The sequence below is a fragment of the Heptranchias perlo genome, chromosome 9, assembly GCF_035084215.1.
Source record: "Heptranchias perlo isolate sHepPer1 chromosome 9, sHepPer1.hap1, whole genome shotgun sequence".
Lineage (NCBI taxonomy): Eukaryota > Metazoa > Chordata > Chondrichthyes > Hexanchiformes > Hexanchidae > Heptranchias > Heptranchias perlo.
In genome coordinates, this window is record NC_090333.1 from 36,983,936 (window position 1) to 37,007,527 (window position 23,592).

A 23,592-nucleotide genomic window follows, 5' to 3' on the forward strand; every position below is an offset into this window, starting at 1 on the left:
AGACAACCCCGCCGGAATCATGCAAACAGCGTCCCCTGCGGCCAGGCAGACAACCCCACCCGAATCATGCAAACAGCGACCCCCGCGGCCAGGCAGGCAACCCGCCCGAATCATGCAAACAGCGCCCCCTGCGGCCAGGCAGACAACCCCGCCCGAATCATGCAAACAGCACCCCTTGCGGCCAGGCAGGCAACCCCGCCCGAATCATGCAAACAGCGCCCCCTGCGGCCAAGCAGACAACCCCGCCCGAATCATGCAAAGAGCGACCCTGCGGCCAAGCAGACAACCCCGCCCGAATCATGCAAACAGCGCCCCCTGCGGCCAGGCAGGCAACCCCGCCAGAATCATGCAAACAGCGCCCCCTGCGGCCAGGCAGGCACCCCGCCCGAATCATGCAAATAGCGCCCCCTGCGGCCAGGCAGACAACCTGCCCGAATCATGCAAACAGCGCCCCCTGCGGCCAAGAAGACAACCCCGCCCGAATCATGCAAACAGCGCCCCCCGCGGCCAGGCAGACAACCCCGCCCGAACCATGCAAACAGCGCCCCCCGCGGCCAGGCAGACAACCCCGCCCGAACCATGCAAACAGCGCCCCCTGCGGCCAAGCAGACAACTCCGCCCGAATCATGCAAACAGCGCCCCCTGCGGCCAGGCAGACATCCCCGCCCGAATCATGCAAACAGCGCCCCCCGCGGCCAGGCAGCCAACTCGCCCGAATCATGCAAACAGCGCACCCCGCGGCCAGGCAGACAACTCGCCCGAATCATGCAAACAGCGCCCCCCGCGGCCAGGCAGGCAACCCGCCGGAATCAGTCAAACAGCGCCCCCTGCGGCCAGGCAGACAACTCGCCCGAACCATGCAAACAGCGCCCCCCGCGGCCAGGCAGACAACTCGCCCGAATCATGCAAACAGCGCCCCCTGCGGCCAGGCAGACAACTCGCCCGAATCATGCAAACAGCGCCCCCCCGCGGCCAGGCAGACAACCCCGCCCGAATCATGCAAACAGCGCCCCCTGCGGCCAGGCAGACAACCCCGCCCGAACCATGCAAACAGCGTCCCCTGCGGCCAGGCAGACAACCCCGCCCGAACCATGCAAACAGCGTCCCCTGCGGCCAGGCAGACAACCCCGCCCGAATCATGCAAACAGCGCACCCCGCGGCCAGGCAGACAACTCGCCCGAATCATGCAAACAGCGCCCCCCGCGGCCAGGCAGGCAACCCGCCGGAATCAGTCAAACAGCGCCCCCTGCGGCCAGGCAGACAACTCGCCCGAACCATGCAAACAGCGCCCCCTGCGGCCAGGCAGACAACCCCGCCCGAATCATGCAAACAGCGCCCCCTGCGGCCAGGCAGACAACCCCGCCCGAACCATGCAAACAGCGTCCCCTGCGGCCAGGCAGACAACCCCGCCCGAACCATGCAAGCAGCGCCCCCTGCGGCCAGGCAGACAACCCCGCCCGAATCATGCAAACAGCGCCCCCTGCGGCCAAGCAGACAACCCCGCCCGAATCATGCAAACAGCGCCCCCTGCGGCCAGGCAGACAACTCGCCCGAACCATGCAAACAGCGCCCCCCGCGGCCAGGCAGACAACTCGCCCGAATCATGCAAACAGCGCCCCCTGCGGCCAGGCAGACAACTCGCCCGAATCATGCAAACAGCGCCCCCCCGCGGCCAGGCAGACAACCCCGCCCGAATCATGCAAACAGCGCCCCCTGCGGCCAGGCAGACAACCCCGCCCGAACCATGCAAACAGCGTCCCCTGCGGCCAGGCAGACAACCCCGCCCGAACCATGCAAACAGCGCCCCCTGCGGCCAGGCAGACAACCCCGCCCGAATCATGCAAACAGCGCCCCCTGCGGCCAGGCAGACAACCCCGCCCGAATCATGCAAACAGCGCCCCCTGCGGCCAAGCAGACAACCCCGCCCGAATCATGCAAACAGCGCACCCCGCGGCCAGGCAGACAACTCGCCCGAATCATGCAAACAGCGCCCCCCGCGGCCAGGCAGGCAACCCGCCGGAATCAGTCAAACAGCGCCCCCTGCGGCCAGGCAGACAACTCGCCCGAACCATGCAAACAGCGCCCCCCGCGGCCAGGCAGACAACCCCGCCCGAATCATGCAAACAGCGCCCCCTGCGGCCAGGCAGACAACCCCGCCCGAACCATGCAAACAGCGTCCCCTGCGGCCAGGCAGACAACCCCGCCCGAACCATGCAAGCAGCGCCCCCTGCGGCCAGGCAGACAACCCCGCCCGAATCATGCAAACAGCGCCCCCTGCGGCCAAGCAGACAACCCCGCCCGAATCATGCAAACAGCGCCCCCCGCGGCCAGGCAGACAACTCGCCCGAATCATGCAAACAGCGCCCCCCGCGGCCAGGCAGGCAACCCGCCCGAATCATGCAAACAGCGCCCCCTGCGGCCAGGCAGACAACCCCGCCCGAATCATGCAAACAGCGCCCCCCGCGGCCAGGCAGACAACCCCGCCCGAACCATGCAAACAGCGCCCCCGCGGCCAGGCAGACAACCCCGCCCGAACCATGCAAACAGCGCCCCCTGCGGCCAAGCAGACAACTCCGCCCGAATCATGCAAACAGCGCCCCCTGCGGCCAGGCAGACATCCCCGCCCGAATCATGCAAACAGCGCCCCCCGCGGCCAGGCAGCCAACTCGCCCGAATCATGCAAACAGCGCCCCCCCGCGGCCAGGCAGGCAACCCGCCCGAATCATGCAAACAGCGCCCCCTGCGACCAGGCAGACAACCCCGCCCGAATCATGCAAACAGCGCCCCCTGCGGCCAGGCAGGCAACCCCGCCCGAATCATGCAAACAGCGCCCCCTGCGGCCAGGCAGGCAACCCCGCCCGAATCATGCAAACAGCGCCCCCTGCGGCCAGGCAGACAACCTGCCCGAATCATGCAAACAGCGCCCCCTGCGGCCAAGCAGACAACCCCGCCGGAATCATGCAAACAGCGTCCCCTGCGGCCAGGCAGACAACCCCACCCGAATCATGCAAACAGCGCCACCCACGGCCAGGCAGACAACTCGCCCGAATCATGCAAACAGCGACCCCCGCGGCCAGGCAGGCAACCCGCCCGAATCATGCAAACAGCGCCCCCTGCGGCCAGGCAGACAACCCCGCCCGAATCATGCAAACAGCACCCCTTGCGGCCAGGCAGGCAACCCCGCCCGAATCATGCAAACAGCGCCCCCTGCGGCCAAGCAGACAACCCCGCCCGAATCATGCAAAGAGCGCCCCCTGCGGCCAAGCAGACAACCCCGCCCGAATCATGCAAACAGCGCCCCCTGCGGCCAGGCAGGCAACCCCGCCAGAATCATGCAAACAGCGCCCCCTGCGGCCAGGCAGGCACCCCGCCCGAATCATGCAAACAGCGCCCCCTGCGGCCAGGCAGACAACCTGCCCGAATCATGCAAACAGCGCCCCCTGCGGCCAAGCAGACAACCCCGCCCGAATCATGCAAACAGCGCCCCCTGCGGCCAGGCAGACAACCCCGCCCGAATCATGCAAACAGCGCCCCCCGCGGCCAGGCAGACAACCCCGCCCGAACCATGCAAACAGCGCCCCCCGCGGCCAGGCAGACAACCCCGCCCGAACCATGCAAACAGCGCCCCCTGCGGCCAAGCAGACAACTCCGCCCGAATCATGCAAACAGCGCCCCCTGCGGCCAGGCAGACATCCCCGCCCGAATCATGCAAACAGCGCCCCCCGCGGCCAGGCAGCCAACTCGCCCGAATCATGCAAACAGCGCCCCCCGCGGCCAGGCAGGCAACCCGCCCGAATCATGCAAACAGCGCCCCCTGCGGCCAGGCAGACAACCCCGCCCGAACCATGCAAACAGCGCCCCCTGCGGCCAAGCAGACAACTCCGCCCGAATCATGCAAACAGCGCCCCCTGCGGCCAGGCAGACATCCCCGCCCGAATCATGCAAACAGCGCCCCCCGCGGCCAGGCAGCCAACTCGCCCGAATCATGCAAACAGCGCCCCCCGCGGCCAGGCAGGCAACCCGCCCGAATCATGCAAACAGCGCCCCCTGCGGCCAGGCAGACAACCCCGCCCGAATCATGCAAACAGCGCCCCCTGCGGCCAGGCAGGCAACCCCGCCCGAATCATGCAAACAGCGCCCCCTGCGGCCAGGCAGGCAACCCCGCCCGAATCATGCAAACAGCGCCCCCTGCGGCCAGGCAGACAACCTGCCCGAATCATGCAAACTGCGCCCCCTGCGGCCAAGCAGACAACCCCGCCGGAATCATGCAAACAGCGTCCCCTGCGGCCAGGCAGACAACCCCACCCGAATCATGCAAACAGCGCCCCCCACGGCCAGGCAGACAACTCGCCCGAATCATGCAAACAGCGACCCCCGCGGCCAGGCAGGCAACCCGCCCGAATCATGCAAACAGCGCCCCCTGCGGCCAGGCAGACAACCCCGCCCGAAACATGCAAACAGCACCCCTTGCGGCCAGGCAGGCAACCCCGCCCGAATCATGCAAACAGCGCCCCCTGCGGCCAAGCAGACAACCCCGCCCGAATCATGCAAAGAGCGCCCCCTGCGGCCAAGCAGACAACCCCGCCCGAATCATGCAAACAGCGCCCCCTGCGGCCAGGCAGGCAACCCCGCCAGAATCATGCAAACAGCGCCCCCTGCGGCCAGGCAGGCACCCCGCCCGAATCATGCAAACAGCGCCCCCTGCGGCCAGGCAGACAACCTGCCCGAATCATGCAAACAGCGCCCCCTGCGGCCAGGCAGGCAACCCCGCCCGAATCATGCAAACAGCACCCCTTGCGGCCAGGCAGGCAACCCCGCCCGAATCATGCAAACAGCGCCCCCTGCGGCCAAGCAGACAACCCCGCCCGAATCATGCAAACAGCGCCCCCTGCGACCAGGCAGACAACCCCGCCCGAATCATGCAAACAGCGCCCCCTGCGGCCAGGCAGGCAACCCCGCCCGAATCATGCAAACAGCGCCCCCTGCGGCCAGGCAGGCAACCCCGCCCGAATCATGCAAACAGCGCCCCCTGCGGCCAGGCAGACAACCTGCCCGAATCATGCAAACAGCGCCCCCTGCGGCCAAGCAGACAACCCCGCCGGAATCATGCAAACAGCGTCCCCTGCGGCCAGGCAGACAACCCCACCCGAATCATGCAAACAGCGCCACCCACGGCCAGGCAGACAACTCGCCCGAATCATGCAAACAGCGACCCCCGCGGCCAGGCAGGCAACCCGCCCGAATCATGCAAACAGCGCCCCCTGCGGCCAGGCAGACAACCCCGCCCGAATCATGCAAACAGCACCCCTTGCGGCCAGGCAGGCAACCCCGCCCGAATCATGCAAACAGCGCCCCCTGCGGCCAAGCAGACAACCCCGCCCGAATCATGCAAAGAGCGCCCCCTGCGGCCAAGCAGACAACCCCGCCCGAATCATGCAAACAGCGCCCCCTGCGGCCAGGCAGGCAACACCGCCAGAATCATGCAAACAGCGCCCCCTGCGGCCAGGCAGGCACCCCGCCCGAATCATGCAAACAGCGCCCCCTGCGGCCAGGCAGACAACCTGCCCGAATCATGCAAACAGCGCCCCCTGCGGCCAAGCAGACAACCCCGCCCGAATCATGCAAACAGCGCCCCCCGCGGCCAGGCAGACAACCCCGCCCGAATCATGCAAACAGCGCCCCCCGCGGCCAGGCAGACAACCCCGCCCGAACCATGCAAACAGCGCCCCCCGCGGCCAGGCAGACAACCCCGCCCGAACCATGCAAACAGCGCCCCCTGCGGCCAAGCAGACAACTCCGCCCGAATCATGCAAACAGCGCCCCCTGCGGCCAGGCAGACATCCCCGCCCGAATCATGCAAACAGCGCCCCCCGCGGCCAGGCAGCCAACTCGCCCGAATCATGCAAACAGCGCCCCCCGCGGCCAGGCAGGCAACCCGCCCGAATCATGCAAACAGCGCCCCCTGCGGCCAGGCAGACAACCCCGCCCGAATCATGCAAACAGCGCCCCCTGCGGCCAGGCAGGCAACCCCGCCCGAATCATGCAAACAGCGCCCCCTGCGGCCAGGCAGGCAACCCCGCCCGAATCATGCAAACAGCGCCCCCTGCGGCCAGGCAGACAACCTGCCCGAATCATGCAAACTGCGCCCCCTGCGGCCAAGCAGACAACCCCGCCGGAATCATGCAAACAGCGTCCCCTGCGGCCAGGCAGACAACCCCACCCGAATCATGCAAACAGCGCCCCCCACGGCCAGGCAGACAACTCGCCCGAATCATGCAAACAGCGACCCCCGCGGCCAGGCAGGCAACCCGCCCGAATCATGCAAACAGCGCCCCCTGCGGCCAGGCAGACAACCCCGCCCGAATCATGCAAACAGCACCCCTTGCGGCCAGGCAGGCAACCCCGCCCGAATCATGCAAACAGCGCCCCCTGCGGCCAAGCAGACAACCCCGCCCGAATCATGCAAAGAGCGCCCCCTGCGGCCAAGCAGACAACCCCGCCCGAATCATGCAAACAGCGCCCCCTGCGGCCAGGCAGGCAACCCCGCCAGAATCATGCAAACAGCGCCCCCTGCGGCCAGGCAGGCACCCCGCCCGAATCATGCAAACAGCGCCCCCTGCGGCCAGGCAGACAACCTGCCCGAATCATGCAAACAGCGCCCCCTGCGGCCAGGCAGGCAACCCCGCCCGAATCATGCAAACAGCGCCCCCTGCGGCCAGGCAGACAACCTGCCCGAATCATGCAAACAGCGCCCCCTGCGGCCAGGCAGGCAACCCCGCCTGAATCATGCAAACAGCGCCCCCCTGCGGCCAGGCAGACAACCCGCCCGAATAATGCAAACAGCGCCCCCTGCGGCCAGGCAGACAACCCCGCCCGAATCATGCAAAGAGCGCCCCCTGCGGCCAAGCAGACAACCCCGCCCGAATCATGCAAACAGCGCCCCCTGCGGCCAGGCAGACAACCCGCCTGAATCATGCAAACAGCGCCCCCCGCGGCCAGGCAGACAACCCGCTCGAATCATGCAAACAGCGCCCCCTGCAGCCAGGCAGACAACCCGCCCGAATCCTGCAAACAGCGCCCCCTGCGGCCAGGCAGACAACCCGCCCGAAATAGGTAAACAGGCGTTTTTTTTTCAAAAAATATACTTTATTCATAAAATTTGCAGCAGTTCATACAATACAGTTCTCATATCACATTCCAAACATACACAATACAGATTATACAATTTGCAGGTTACATCAAGTACAGTTCAATGAACACATTGGACATAATTACAGTTCATGACACTCTAGGGTGCCTCATTGCAATACACTCAATACACATTTTTGATAACAGGTACGTTACAGATTCTTTCCAGGTTCATTACAGATTCATTACAGTCACATTACATCAGTTAGAATTTTACATTCTGCCCGAGGGGGTTTTTCCCTGATTGCAGCCCCTCGGTATGCAATGGTGGGAAGGCTCTAAACGGTTGCCTTTTCCCACAGAGTCTTTGCAGCGGCCGCACCCAGTGCGTCCCTCAGCACGTAGTCCTGGACCTTGGAATGTGCCAGTCTGCAACACTCGGTCGAGGACAGCTCCTTGTACTGGAAGACCAGCAAGTTTCGGGCAGACCAAAGGGCGTCTTTTTCCGAGTTGATGGTCTTCCAGCAGCAGCTGATGTCCGTCTCAGTGTGCGTCCCCGGGAACAGCCCGTAGAGCACAGAATCCTGTGTTACGGAACTGCTCGGGACGAACCTGGACAGATACCACTGCATCTCTCTCCAGACCTTCTTTGCAAAGGCACATTCCAGAAGGAGATGGGTGACGGTCTCGTCTCCACCGCAGCCTCCTCTGGGACAGCGCGCGGTGGCGCTGAGAGTCCAGGAGTACATGAAGGATCTGACGGGTGCTTTAGGTGGGTCAGTCGGGCTGAGGCCAGATTTACACCATGTGTCACTCACTGATTCATCTCTTCCCGAAGAGGGTCACTAATAAGTTTAATGTAAACAATCTTACAACACCAAGTTATGGTCCAACAATAAAACTGTTGGACTATAACTTGGTGTTGTAAGATTGTTTACATTTGTCAACCCCAGTCCATCACCGGCATCTCCACATCATGACTAATAAGTTTCAAATTGATCTCCATAAACTGAGAAAAAAAAGCACCTGGATGTGTGGTCTCGCCTCGCACTTAAGTGCCTTCATAGGAGAGGAGGCAACGGCGATTGAACAGAACGAAACCAGAATTAAATACAATTATGAACCAGTTCCAAATATTCTTCTGCTCCCAGGTGTAAATAGGTGCCAGTTTGTTATTTTAAGTGAACAGGGTTGCTGCAGAAATGAGTGTTTGTGTTTATCTGGCAGATTTTTTAAAAATGCACCCAGAATGCTTTGCTGTGACCCAGTGACCGGAATGGCGCGAAAATGTAACATTGTGAGGTGAATGTGGCGAAGTGAAGGGGAGGTCGGCGCTCGGTCCAAACCCACCGGGATCACTCCGGTTTTAATCCTAGTAACATATTTAAGAATATTTGCAAGTGTAACTAAGGCACCTCATTAGTTTTTTTAAGTTTTCTCCGGAGCAGGATAGAATTGTGGTTTGGCGGGAACCAGTCCCGCTCTCCCCGGCGGGGGGGGGGGAAGTTATTTTATTCGTAGTTTTAACTGAAATGCATTTTGCGTGAATTTTATAAATCTGAAGTTTACAGAATTGCATTTGAAATGAGCAGATATTTTACGAGGTTCAAGTTGCGTGAAAGACGCGTGTACACCTGGGCAGGACGACCTCTTCGTGTGAATCGCAAGCTGCAGAATTTGGATTATGAGTGAGTAAATGCTGCACATCCTCCGGTTTATTGTAATGTGTGAATCTCAGGGGCAGGGAGACTTGTGGCCGGAATTTATAGAGTCCCGAGGATCGGGAGTGTGACCGCCATGATTGTCTGTGACATTACATTGGCTTAGATGTGATAATTGGTTAAGATCTGGGTATAGATGTGACCATTGGGGAAAAGAGGGCTGAACATGTTTTCTTGCCGCCCACATATTCTCTTAGCGTGGATTATGTGCCCTGTTTTACCTGTTCCAAATCTGGGAATTGCCTTTGATGCCACCCCAATAATTTTATGCGTGATTCTGCTCCTGAATCTGATATTCGCAGTAAATGCTGTCACTGCCTTGATTTTTTTTCTCTTATGAAGGCACTGACTCATCTTGCTAGTCACCCTCCAGGACTTATTTTTCATGTGAGCTAAGACAGTGAGTGTTACCATGTTATTGACCATTTGGGTGGGGAGCAACAGAACTGAGCCAAATCCTGTGTTTAGTCAATACCTAGACACACCCTTTCTAGATGGAATTGCTGGATTTAGATCAAGAGTGGGAATTTTGGCTCATTTTTCTCTCTCCCTCCCAATCCTAGGGTACTGACACTAAATGTGGTGTGCTTATTCAAATCAGCTAAGAGGGCACTGGGGATTAAACCAATGTGTATGGCTCAGTTACACATTGTTGTTACCAGCTAAGCTATCAGGGGAGCAGAATCTATATAAATATTTGTAATTGAGAATTTCATAACATTTTACAAAATTGCAACAATTTTGTTTTAAAAGCCAATTTTCTCTTCTAAAGGTGTAGATTCTTTTTGTGGGGGTTGAGGTTCTCCAGGCACTAATCACCCTCTGGTACCATTATTCATGTGTGATCTTTAACTGTAATGTTGGGCTATTCAATTGTGGGGAGCATCATAGCTGAGACTGATCCTAGCCGACCTCATCCTCCCTAATCCAAAGGCCTTGGCTGATAAGATAATTCAGACCCACCTGGTCTGTGCATCTCAGCTATTCACGCGATAACTATTTTTAATTTTAAATTTAAGTTAATATCACACCCAAGCTGGAACTTCCAACACTGGACCCTTAGAAAGAAACGATGGTGCTTAACTACATGAATTTTAAAGTCCCTGCTGACTTCCTGGGAAAACTGAACTTTGTGGCAATTGATTCTAACATGCTAGACTGAACAGAAAGCGGTACACATCTGCAACATCCAACAAACTGTAGTCTGAGTGTTGGTAATATCTTCTGCTATTCCACCAGAGCTGGTACTGTAGATTCTTCCTGTCTTCACACCTTCACTTGCTTTAGCAAAAAAAACTGGACATGGGTAAATATGCTTGTAACTATTTTTCTTCCTAAATTTAGTAAAGACAGGAAATATGTGATACAATTTGCAAACAAAAGAAACACTGGGCAGTGTCATCCTGTCACTGATCAAGTTTTCTGTGCCAAAATGTATAACTTTGGGGGGGGAAAAAATCAGAAAAGAATTGTAATTAATGCTCCATTGTAATGTCCTAAGAGACAGTGTATGGATTTACACCAGCAATTTTTCCCCCTTCCTGAAATACTTGGCTACACCCCTTAGCTGTAACCTGGTGTATAGATTTATACTGAAAAATTTGCATTTCGAACGTCATCTCTTTTACAGACTTTCTGGCAGGTTGAACTACAACTTATGTATCACTGAGCTCATTCTCACAAAAATGCAAGCATAGAAATTGGACCTTTAGAACTGCTGCAGCACATACGTCTTTTTGTAGCGAACAAATCTTGTCAGTAGGGCAGTGAAGCTGTTTAAATAAGAAAAAAAAGACTTGCATTTATATAACACCTTTCACAACCTCAGGACGTCCTAAAGCGCTTTACAGCCAATGAAGTACTTTTGAAGTATAGCCACTGTTGTAATTAGGAAACGCGGCAGCCAATTTGTGCACAGCAAGGTCCCACAAACAGCAGTGAGATAAATGACCAGATAATCAGTATTAGTGATGTTGGTTGAGGGATAAATATTGGCCAGGACACCAGGGAGAACTTCTCTGCTCCTGTTCGAAATAGTGACATGGAATCTTTTATGCCCACTTGAGAGGGCAGCCGGGGCCTTGGTTTAACGTCTTATCTGAAAGACGGCACCTCCGACTGTGGCGCACTCCCTCAGTACTGCACTGGAGTGGCAGCCTAGGGTTTCTGCTCAAGTCTCTGGAGTGGGACTGAACCCACAACCTTCTGACTCAGAGGGGAGAGTGCCATCACTGAGCCATGGCTGACACTGTGAATGGACTATGTGCCTGTATTGTAGTTGCATACTTTATTCCAAAACTGCCATGATGCTCTGCTACTTTAACTTTCAGTTTTTATTTTTATCTCTTTCTCTTCCCTGGGATGGTAGGAATTCATTGCATGGAGAAATTGTACAACTTTCCTTTGGGCAGTCTGTTGCAGTGTACTGCTCCACTGGCTTCCCTATGGTTATAGGATATTTAAGTGCAGAAAGGTGATAACGTCTAATTTAGGACTAGACAGACTAGATGCAGGGAGGATGTTCCCGATGGCTGGGGAGTCCAGAACCAGGGGTCACAATCTCAGCATATGGGGTATGCCATTTAGAACCGAGATGAGGAGAAATTTCTTCACTCAGAGGGTGGTGAACCTGTGGAATTCTCTACCACAGAAGGCAGTGGAGGCCAAGTCATTAAATATATTCAAGAAGGAGATAGATATATGTCTTAATGCTAAAGGGATCAAGGGATAATGGGAAAAAGTGGGAACAGGGTACTGAGTTAGACAATCAGCCATGATCATTTTGAATGGCGGAGCAGGCCCAAAGGGCTGAATGGCCTACTCTTGCTCCTATTTTCTTTGTTTCTATAATACGTTAGCACTTAGTGTCAGATTGGGAGAGTTTGTAGTTGTAAAACCTTTAATCATAAACTATCTATGAAGTGGAGGTGAAATTGTCAAGTGATCCTCATAGTGTGTGTTGGTATCTGGGAGAGAACCATTTGCTGCAAATGCATTTTTTGTACAATTTCTGCATGCTAAATGTTGAGAAGGAACATACGGTGTTTTGCATGTGCCACATTTGTAAAATTGCATAATATTTTTGTTTCTTTAGAGGTATTCAGATAGAATGTGAAGGAGATTCCACCAGACATTGCATCAACATTGGAGATTTTGTTTTAATCAAGAGTGATGATGAAGATCGTCCGTATATAGCTAAGTTGCTAAAATTGTTTGAGGATGGTAAGGATAAGTTTCATTGTGCAACCTCATAAATATGTGTATGCTTCTGCTTTGAATGTTTATAGCGGACTGAAAAGCAGCCTCGAATTCACGGGCAGTGTGTGTGATTTACACACAAAATATTAGTTGTATGGCAGATATTAGATTCATGGGATGCCCATGAATATTTTGTGCCTTTTGGCAGTCTGATCCCAAATTGCGGTATTTATTCTCCTAGCTCTTTACTGTGGATCAGAGTACTGAAAGTTATGCAGCACTACCGGGAATATATGTATGTAATATTTATTTGAATTATGTCCATTTACTGTACTAGCAAAAAGAGCTAGAGTCAATGTGCAAAGTAGGAATTTAGCTTCATGGCAGTGTTGTGTGATGCTGATGATCACTCAATTTGAAATTTTTGCACACCCTGCTCCCACCACATTTTTAATATACATAAGAACATAAGAAATAGGAGCAGGAGTAGGCCAATCGGCCCCTCGAGCCTGCTCCGCCATTCAATAAGATCATGGCTGATCTGATCCTAACCTCAAATCTAAATTCATGTCCAATTTCTTGCCCGCTCCCCGTAACCCCTAATTCCCTTTACTTCTAGGAAACTGTCTATTTCTGTTTTAAATTTATTTAATGATGTAGCTTCCTGGGGCAGCAAATTCCACAGACCTACTACCCTCTGAGTGAAGAAGTTTCTCCTCATCTCAGTTTTGAAAGAGCAGCCCCTTATTCTAAGATTATGCCTCCTAGTTCTAGTTTCACCCATCCTTGGGAATATCCTTACCGCATCCACCTGATCAAGCCCCTTCACAATCTTATATGTTTCAATAAGATCGCCTCTCATTCTTCTGAACTCCAATGAGTAGAGTCCCAATCTACTCAACCTCTCCTCATATGTCCATCCCCGAGATTAACCGAGTGAACCTTCTTTGTACTGCCTCGAGAGCAAGTATGTCTTTTCTTAAGTATGGAGACCAAAACTGTATGCAGTATTCCAGGTGCGGTCTCACCAATACCTTATATAACTGTAGCAATACCTCCCTGTTTTTATATTCTATCCCCCTAGCAATAAAAGCCAACATTCCGTTGGCCTTCTTGATCACCTGCTGCACCTGCATACTAACTTTTTGATTTTCTTGCACTAGGACCCCCAGATCCCTTTGTACTGCAGTACTTTCCAGTTGCTCTCCGATTTTTCCTGCCATAGTGCTTGATACAGTTGAAGTTTTTGTTTTCCATATTCCTTTTAATTTGTGCTGACTTATTTTCCCCACTAGGTACACAGCACCATCCCACTAAGTCCGCATTGGTCCAGTGGTTTGTTCGTATTGGGGAAATACCCAAAACGAAGCAGAAACTATTGGGAAGAGAAGCCCACCCCAAGGAGATCTTCTTGTATAAAGTCTCTGACTGTGATAATCATATCAGTGCAGAGACTCTCCTTAAGGCTGTAAAGGTAAGACTTGAGCACATAATCTAGACCAGGCTGACACTTAAATGCAGTGCTGCGTTGTCGGAGGTGCTAGCTTTTGGATGAGATGTTGAACCAAGGTCTCGTCTGCCTGTTTCCATGGCACCAATCAGAGAGCAAGACAGGAGAGTTCTCCTGGTTAGCCAACATTTATCTCATTGCTGTTTGTGGGACTTTGCTGTGTGCAAGTTGGCTGCCTCTGTATACTTCTGTCTGATGTTTGTGCTGAGCAATAACTAACTATATGCTTTATGAGGGAATTAGTATTTAAGTTTTGTGTTTTCGTACGGCAGTCGAAGTAAATGGGAAGCCTTTGGTACTTGGAAGTTTTTTTCCTTGATTTTCTTTATTTTGTAAATGTCTTTGTAGATACACTCTGTTTCAGTACAGTATATGGTGTTGGAAAAGTTTAACAAAACAAGTGGTATGCAATTAAAGGTAGCCGGAAGGCCACCCTGGTAATTCTTGCCATTATTTTCTGTGTCGCAGAGATGGAGGGAACGCTTATTAGGCTTGGTTAACTATTTCTACTGACTCTTGTTGATTGCTGTAATTTAGTTAATATTTCTAGTTACGAGTACTGTTAAATGTCTGCGTGCTGTGGAGCTGGAAGACTGAACTATGGAGTTCCCCCAGTTTCCGTCCTGCAATTACATTCTGCTTTAGAACTGAGCTATCTTCCACAGCATTGCAATCTATTGATTTGAGAGGAATGATGCATCTGCCACTGTTTCAGTTGAACACATCTTTGGGCTGTAATAAAGAGGAAGCTTGGATCAAAAGAACTTATTTGTTCTTGGTTTGTATTTATTGCCCATCCCTAGTCACCCTGAGGGCGTTAAAAATCGCCTTGTAGTGTTGGACTGATCGAGAAGGGGTAGCAGGTCCCTTCCCTCACGGACATTAGTGAACCAAGTGTATTTTATGACAATCCAGCAACTTTCATGGTCATTTTATCTGGTGCAATCCCAAAAATTACAAGATTCTTTCGAATTCAATTTCACAGTTTGCCATGATGGGATTATAAACTGACGACCTCAGGGTTGCAAATCCAGTATTGCATTTTCCATCCAATAGGTGGCATCATTTAAAATTATTTTTTTCTCTTCCTGATGCTTTGCATAAAGGCTATATTATAATTAATATATTGATTTGGAAATTGAACCTGTTCTGCAGTGTAGTAGCAGTGTTTTTTTTATTTTGAGTGCCTTAATGAAGTGCTTTACAAATGGGGAATTAACTTATTACTGTTGATCTGCATAGTTGGTGTTACCAATTGTAAAGTTGAAAATGGCCCATTCTCGAGGTCTGATGACCTACTCTGGAACTCCCTTTAATGCTGAACTTGAGATGTTAGATCAGTAACTCACATTGACTCCCAACATTATGGCTGGCCTTTTAGGGAAGCTGAGCTTAGATTTTCAAAGTGTCCTGGAAATCATGCCACCTTTTTAAAGAACAAATGTGGCAGAATAAGCTATTGCTTCTCCAAGCAGCTATGCAATGAGATGACCTACTGAAAACTCTGGTTATCTGTAGAGGCTCCAAGAAGGAGGGGGGAAAAAAATCAAAGGGTAAATCAACCCACACTGCTGTTAGACACTAACTTGTGGCCAGATAAAATGTGGCATTGGCTGAAATCTGAAAGTCAGCCTGGGAATCACCGAATGCGGGATTACCAAAAACAAGGAGGGAGAAAGCGAATAACTTGCAATAATGGAGAGGCAAATCAGTCACTCTTTTTTATAGAAAAAGTAAGATTGGTGCTGGGAGGGGAGTAGTTGCCAATGAGAGTTAAGCTGGTACATGTAGCAGAAATTTTCAGATGGGAATTATGCAGCACAAGGACCCTTGAAAAATGAAGAACCTGAAGTAGAGACCTGAATCTAGAAATTGGGCTGCCAGCGCTTTTTTTGCACTAACCGGCCTACAAGCTCCCAATGTGGTAGGTGGGATGCGTGCGCACATTTCCAGTTGGAAGAGCGCCGTCCGCCATATTGGATAAGGTAAACGCGCAGGCTGCAGGAGCGCAAGTCGGGAACATGTAAAGGCCAAAATAATTATATCCAAATTAGAGTCCTGTGGCGCCAGCATTGGCCTGATATTCAATTGTGCTTCACTGGCAGCCCTGCGCAGCTTGCCGGCTCCATAGAAATGAAGCCTGAAGCCCAATATTGGGGGCGTCTCGGACCTCACCCTGTGTGCCCAAAAAATGGGCGCACTTGAATTTTTAGATACTGATCTTTAAAATTTTATGAATCCAAATGATAAAACTTCAACTACAGTTTAAATTAGTCCACCTATTGGATGGAAAATGCAATATTGTTATGATGTCTAACTTTTGCATTTTTCTGCAGTCTGCAATTAGAAATCAATACTGAATTGGGGTAAATTTTATGTTGCAGAGAAAACAATAGTCAAGTTTTTAGATTTTGGTTTTACATTAATTCTGAACTATCTTTTTGATGGTAAAGTTTAAACTTTTAAAAAATTTTTAGGTGTTCCAGATTGTTCCAGATGAACCATTTCCTCCTGTCATACCTGGTGATGATGCTTTGTTTGTTAAACTGAACTGGGATGGAAAGAGTTTTAACATCCTACCTAAAAATGTATTCTCTGGCATGAAAACCTATTCATTCGAGTCCAATGGTATTCATAAAAAAATAGATACCAAGACCAGGAGCGTCCAGAAGGTGTCTGATGTGAATTCTCTTCCAAAGCAGAAGGCTGCTGATGGGGACTGGTGTGATTCAGAGTTTCACAGTATTGCCAACGGAGATGGAACATTAAGCAGAAGTGTCATTAAACAGAAGTCTAAAAATGACATTGTCAAAATGACTGCTGACAAGGAATCTAACTGTTCTACTCAAAAAAACTCCCATAGTAAGAAGAGGAGTACGCAAATCACAAAGTTGGAAAGCAGCAACTCCACGGTTAGGAAGAAACTTCAGCTCTGTGGTAAGTAGGGATGTGGTTCAGAGTTTGGGTCTGATTTTCATGAGTTTTTTTTCCTGGGGAACACTTGCTTCCCAGTGGAAATGTACAGAAATAGGAGGGAGACCCAAGACGGCAGGTCTCTGACTGTTTTACATTACCCTGGGGCCTTTCCCCAAGGGGGTGGTGAATGCCCGCCCCTACAATAAGCACAGGCTGTGGGTTGCCATGGTAATAGGGCCATTTAGGCATTCCGTGGCCCTGCCACTTCATTTTCGTTCCCCAGTGCTGGAAGGGTGCCCATTTTGAGGGGTGCCAGAAGAAGTGGGCCTTAGGCCCTACGCCCAGCTCTTCTCCATTAGGAATATTCTAGATGGACAGACAGCAAAAGCAACAGGATCAAAAGTAAATCCATTCCCCCCCCTGCCCCAAGGACTGGGCTTAATATTGGAGGCCTACTGGTTTTGGACTACAGCCAGAAGGCCCTGATGGCAGCACCCATTCCTGCTGTTTCTGCTCTCTTAGATGAAAAGTAAGACAGCATGAAAAACATATGTATTGATTCTTTAAAGCAGCAGACAGGGTAAGTACCTCGCTGAGCTAATACTGCCCTGGCTGAAACTGGAATAGGGATAGTGGCAGGCCTACTGAGCTGTCTTATGTAATCCCATCAGGGAAGTTATGGATCCTTTTTTGCGGGAGGGGGAGGGAGGTTGCAAGAAAGAGGAGTTAAATTTCCCCCCTCACCATAAATTTTTGGGTCCTCTGCCAAGGCCAGTAACCTATTGGAATAGGGTGTTATCTGAAGAATTTGGTCCCTCGGATTCTTGTCAGATAGAATCCTTTTACGCTTTAATTGTAGCTTTTGAATTGGCTTTGTGACAGTGCTACAGAAAACATTTTTTTTTTGGTTCAACAAAGCCTCTTATAACTTAAAGCGGAATTAAAAAAATGTTTTTTTTCAAATTACAGGTTTCAACAAATCCTCAGAAAGCAAGCTGACAAATATTTTGTCAGAACTCTTAGAAGATGACGATGATGAAGATGGTTTAGCAAGGAAAATTTGTCAAGTGGTGGAGCCTGGAGCTATAAAACGCAAAGTAGATTCTAATGGTATTTCAAATGATGCTGTTTTACCCAAAAAGAAGTTTCAGAATTGGACCACTGAAAGATCTTTCACCTCACCTCTTAAACCGATCAGCGATACAATGAATGGTCAAGTTGCCACTATTCAATTGAGTCCTATTTATTTCAATTCAAAAATTAAACACCAAGACGCTCCATGCCAGCCCAGAAATAATGGAGAAATAATTGATCTTCATGAGTAAGTTGCACAATATTTTAACCTTTCCGATGCTGCATTGTGAACTCTTTGAGTAGACTGAAAAAAAATGTTTATTGGCTACGTTGATGTGGCAGCTAACAAAGCTATCATGCAGGTTTTTTTTAATCTACATTAAATTTTGTGGCATGAGGTGGATAGATAACTAGGCAGGATGGCCGTGGAGAAGTAGGACACAGTGTCGCAACCACTGTTCCAACAGTGAGTTTTTTTGATCCCTGGAATCGGTGAATGGAATCACTCGGTGGCTGGGAAGAGAAAATGAAGGATCAGACCTACTAGGCAACTCTTGTGCATCTTTTTAGAAGGGTTATAGATGGAACGAAGGGAATGTGGGAGTCTGTGTCTTGTCTGTCCCACCAGCCACGGTATGTTGTGCAGATTCTATGGAAGAAAAGCCAACTGCACTTTTTTTGATAAGTATACTGTACTGTAGTTAGGTCGTAACATCTTTCATACCATGTTGCACTTGTTTTGCAGCTCTAGTGATCCGTTTGTACTTTTTGGAGAGAAGGCAGGGGTTTATAAGTACCTTATAAAACTAACTGAGCCACACCTCAGGAGATCTACTAATTTACTATAGTCAACACGTTCTCAAGACGTGCAGAGGGGCCCAGTTTTCCAAGAATAAATTGCCCATCTGCTGACTCGAGTTATGGGGAAAGGGCGGGAAAGTGGAGTTGAGGTAAATATCAGATCAGCCATGGCGGAGCAGGCTCGAGGGGCCGAGTGGCCTACTCCTGCTCCTATCTCTTATGGTCTTATGCTCTTATGGTCTAGTTGCAGTGTGAACTGAAACTATGAAGCTGCAGTAGGGCAGGTTTATGTAAATTTCTACTCTAATCTTAAACTTTTAGGAAATAAGTCTGCCATGTTTCTTTTCCCCAGCCCCTATTGTTTCAACAAGCTATTCTCACCAGTCCCACTGTGGTAGCAGGCACCATTAAACAATTCTGTTTTTCTCTTTTGGAGGAGAAATATGTGACTGTATTGCACTTGTCACCCAACTCTGAAATTGTGGCCACAGATCCATGGTCTGCTAATGTCTTGTGCGTTTAGAAATTCACAGTTTACTAGAATGCATGTTTAACAAATCAGCCATGATTAGTATGGTAAAGCTAGTATTGATAAATTGACAGCCTTTGATAGTTTGAGATGCTGTGTTCCCTGAAGAGAGGAGTGTGAGGTTTCTGACCCTTTGGGCAGATACCAGCAAGTGAAAAATTAGAGATGACTCCCAAAAACCATTCTAGAACTCGATCAAGGTGCAGTGATTTTTTTTTTAAAGGAAAAAATTAGGCTACAAAATTGTGTTCTCATTATTTTTAAAAGATGTATATTCACTGTACTCTACATTATGCATGGGTAGATGTGAGGTTTTTTTTGCTGTTAGATCCATTTATTGTAACAGATTGGATGTGAAATCAAATGGTAATGTCTCATTTACGTGTTTGATTTAACTATTAATAAAAGTATAAAATATTAGACAAAGATCAAAACAATATTGCCCCGTTTGATCTCTGGGCAGAGTTCGTATTTAAATTGGCGACATGGTCGTTTCAAGTTTTCCAACAGTGAGGTAGTCTTCTGATAGCCAGATGTTCTTCTGACAGCTGGGCCTTTGCTGATTCCTCTGCCCCGAGCTCAAAAGATGTTGGGTTTTTATGCCTCCCCAGGTAGGAAACTCACACCATATATGGAACAATATTCATAAGACCCTTATAGATTAACAAAGTTGTTTTTCAAAGATTTCTAGATGGTCAGCTTGTTTTACCATTACTCATCTAACCGCAAGATTGTTTTTCAAGGTGGCTAGTTTGTTTGACTGCACTCCTCTAGCTATCTCGTCATTGTCCTGGTCTTATCGCTAGCTTTGGATTATTATTCCACTTTTTGGGTCATTGTTTCTCTTTTATCACATAGCTGCTTTGCCTCACAATATGGGTAACAAGGGTCAGTCACTAGTCAAAGGTTAACAGTTTACAATTCAGCAAAATAAGCCGCACATTTAGGGAAGGATTTTTAGATGAGGAGGTTGCTGATGGGCCGGACTCTGATCTCTATTCAGAAGCTAGCAGTTTGCGGTCAATCAGTGGAATGAGCTCCAAATACTCGCACAGTAATTCCAGGGTCTCGGCGTAAGTTTGAAATTAATAGTCCCGAAAAGATTTCCATTTCTTCACCGTCTGATCCGGACACGTAAAGTTAAGCAACGCAGATTGGGCCGTCAGATTTTAAAACAGATTTGAGAGGGGAGAGATACAAAAGGGTCCAGAGGGGCAATTTTTTCACTCAAAGGGTGGTGAGTGTCTGGAACGAGCTGCCAGAGGCAGTAGTAGAGGTGGGTACAATTTTGTCTTTTAAAAAGCATTTGGACAGTTACATGGGTAAGATGGGTATAGAGGGATATGGGCCAAGTGCAGGAAATTGGGACTAGCTTAGTGGTATAAACTGGGCGACATGGACATGTTGGGCCGAAGGGCCTGTTTCCATGTTGTAACTTCTATGATTCTATGATTTAGCAAAATTCGCAGCACAGGCTGCAGAGCATGATTATTAGTAGCATTAAGAAATAGATGTCAATTTTTCCTTACTTCCGATAATCTTATTGATTTCCCCACCTTGAGGGAGAGAAGACGTAAGTCTTTGACCCCGCACTTATTTAATCAGTCTAGCCCAAAAGGGGAATGGTTTGGAATGGTGCACATTCTGTTTTAACTTGGAGACCCATCTGTGGACCAAGCAGGTCGACACTCTTAGGGATATGGTAACCAGGACTTGTATGATCAGGAAAGCACACAATGCTAAATGTGCCCATAGGGATTCAGCAGCATTACAGACATTCTCCCACCATGATTTAGTCCCAAGGGTTTGTATACCTCTCTATTTCCTTGTTAACCTGCTGCATTTTGACCAGATGTTTCTGAGAGGTAACACTTCTATCCAAGACACTTTTAAGACTGGATAATAAAGGGGGAATGGGGTGCGGGAATTGAATTACAGCCTGTAATGCTTCCTCCATCAAGTCCCCATGAGTCTGCAGTCTAGTGATGTCATGATCAACTACAGTTACCAGGATGACCCCTTAGGAGGAAATTACACATCCCATGGGCCGTATTAGTGGACACTCTCTATCTTCATGTGTGAAGGTCTTCTCGGTGTAGTGTTGTAACAGTATTTCCCATTTCCTTGTTAAACAATACGAGCGGGACATTACCCGCATGTTACTAAGGGGTGATTTGTTGGCAAACGTGTATCCACATGACTGGTGGTCCTGAGTGTAATTAGTTTCACAAGCCCAGGCATTACCCTGTTGAATACAAAATTGAAAGGTCGTTGCCCCCCACTGTTCACCCAAGACCAAATAGGGCAGGGGTTGATAGAATTCAGTCAAGGTAGTTCCTTCTAACCACCCCACCAACTGTATGGCAAATAGATATAGGCCAGATTGTTTGCCCAGTTTAGGGAGCTCAGTCAATAGACCAGAGATTTCCTGGGCCCCACGCTGTTTATTCGCAAAGCACTTCAGCAATATGCACCTTCGCAAAGCGTCTTACTAGACAGGTTAGTTTCGCCAAGTAACCACTTGATCAATTGTTCTTCCGTTATCCAAGTGGGTAATTTTCCCTCCACTATGTCTCAGCCCTCTGCAATTCTCTCGTGCTAATGGCTCAGATACATGCTGCACACCAATGCCTTAGAGATCTGAGACGCAATGGTCTCTTGATTGTATGTGATTTCATTAATCTTATCCCGGCTTGCATGGCCACCCTGGACTATTTCACTAAAGGACAAGAGACCCTCTGACCCCTCGTTGACCAGGTCCAGGTTACCCTCATTTATTTTAGTTAATAACTTCTTCAGTTGTCCTGTCAGTCTTCTCTGATAATACTGATTTTCTATATCCAACCTGCTAAATACTGCTCCTGTGGCAGCTTCCCCAGTCACCCAATCAGTGATCTGGGTCACGGGTGTGTGCGTGATTCAGTCCCCATCCCGTTCTTCCTTCCATTCTCTCCCTACAGTCTGCTCGTGGAACCCATTTAATATTTGAGTTAATACCGCACGAGCCCAGTTAATATAATGCATGTCACATAAACCTCGCGGAAGCGTTACATTGTTTAAATCGACAATCACCGGGACCACCCCATATCTCACATTTGTGTACACAACTTGATGATTGGTCTGAACCACCAGTCTGCTACGCATTCCATTAGAAAGTAAAGCCCTGACACAACTAGATTCAATTGCATAATATTTTTGTTGTGCTTGAATCTTTATAGAATTCTTTTTGACTTGTGACGGGTTTTCTGATTCTGGTGTAACTATATCGTCCCTCAAGTCATTCGTGAACATAGGGAAAATAAAGCTGCCACACTCGTTCAGCCACCTTGTTGGGTGTAGGGAGCACAATGTACTGCACACCGTGGATAGCACGTTTCAGGAGGTGGTCACCCCACAGCTTAAGGGAGTGCAGGCAGAGAGGGACTGGGTGACTGCCAGACAGACAAGGAGGAGCAGGCAGGTAGTGCAGGAGTCCCCTGAGGGCATCTCCACTCCCAACCATTTTGAATACAGGTGAGGCACCATGGATGGCCCAGCTGTATAGGGAGGGAGAAGAAAGGTCAAGAGAGTAATAGTGATAGGGGATTCCATAGTTAGGGGAGCAAACAGGCGTTTCTATGGCCTCAGACGTGATTCCAGGATGGTGTGTTGGCTCTCTGATGCCAGGGTCAAGGATGTCACTGAGCGGCTACAGAACGTTCTGGGGTGGGGGGGGTGAACAGCCAGAGGTCATGGTCCATATCTGTACCAATGATGGGTAGAAAGAGGAATGAGGCCTTGCAGGCAGAGTTTAAGGAGTTAGGAAAGAGATTAACAAGCAGGACTTCAAGGGTAGTAATCTCCGGATTACTCCTGGTGCCACGTGCAGGAGCAGTATTTAGCAGGTTGGATATAGAAAATCAGTATTATCAGAGAAGACTGACAGGACAACTGAAGGAGTGAGTGTAGAAATAGGAGGATAGAGCAGATGAATGCATGGCTGGAGTGATGGTGCAGGAGAGAGGGCTTTAGATTCCTGGGCATTGGGACCGGTTCTGGGGGAGGTGAGACCTGTACAAGCCGGACGGGTTGCACCTCAACAGGGCTGGGACCAACATTCTTACGGGGAGGTTTGCTTGTGCTGATGGGGAGTGTTTAACTAACTTGGCAGGGGGATGGGAACCTGAGAGGAGATTCAGAAGGGAGAGTAACGAACCTGGAAGTGGAAGGCAGAAAAGTAGTAAGTGAAGTCGGAAGGAAGCAGAAACAAAGGCCAGCAGCAAGTAAGGACAAAATAGGAAAAAATGTTAAAAAGGCAAAATTATAGGCACTTTATCTGAATGCACGCAGCATTCGCAACAAGGTAGATGAATTGACGGCACAAGTAGAAGTAAATGGGCATGATCTAATTGCCATTACAGAAACATGGCTACAGGGTGACCAAGGCTGGGAACTGAATATTCACGGATATTTGACATTTAGGAAGGACAGGCAAAAAAGAAAAGGAGGTGGGGCAGCACTGTTGATAAAGAATGAGATTAGTACAATAGTCAGAAGATCAAGATGTAGAATCAGTTTGGGTGGAGCTAAGAAACACCAAGGGTCAGAAAACATTGGTGGGAGTTGTTTATAGGCCACCAAAGAGAAGTGGTAATGTAGGGCACGGTATAAAGCAGGAAATTAGAAGTGCATGTAATAAGGATAATACAGTAATAACGGGGTCTTTAATCTACATA

At 50.1% G+C, this 23,592-nt stretch overlaps 1 protein-coding gene across 2 annotated transcripts in view; it reads left to right on the forward strand.

Moving 5' to 3' along the window:
- Positions 1–8,404: 8,404 nt before the first annotated feature.
- orc1 (origin recognition complex, subunit 1) overlaps positions 8,405–23,592 on the forward strand; it is a 42,127-nt gene continuing 26,939 nt past the window's right edge. For both annotated transcript variants that reach the window (XM_067990203.1, XM_067990204.1), the window contains exons 1-5: positions 8,405–8,816; positions 11,944–12,071; positions 13,343–13,521; positions 16,035–16,494; positions 17,443–17,794. In XM_067990203.1, the coding sequence (XP_067846304.1) occupies positions 8,713–8,816; positions 11,944–12,071; positions 13,343–13,521; positions 16,035–16,494; positions 17,443–17,794 (1,223 nt within the window). In that variant the 5' untranslated portion in view covers positions 8,405–8,712. The remainder of the gene's footprint in view (positions 8,817–11,943; positions 12,072–13,342; positions 13,522–16,034; positions 16,495–17,442; positions 17,795–23,592) is intronic.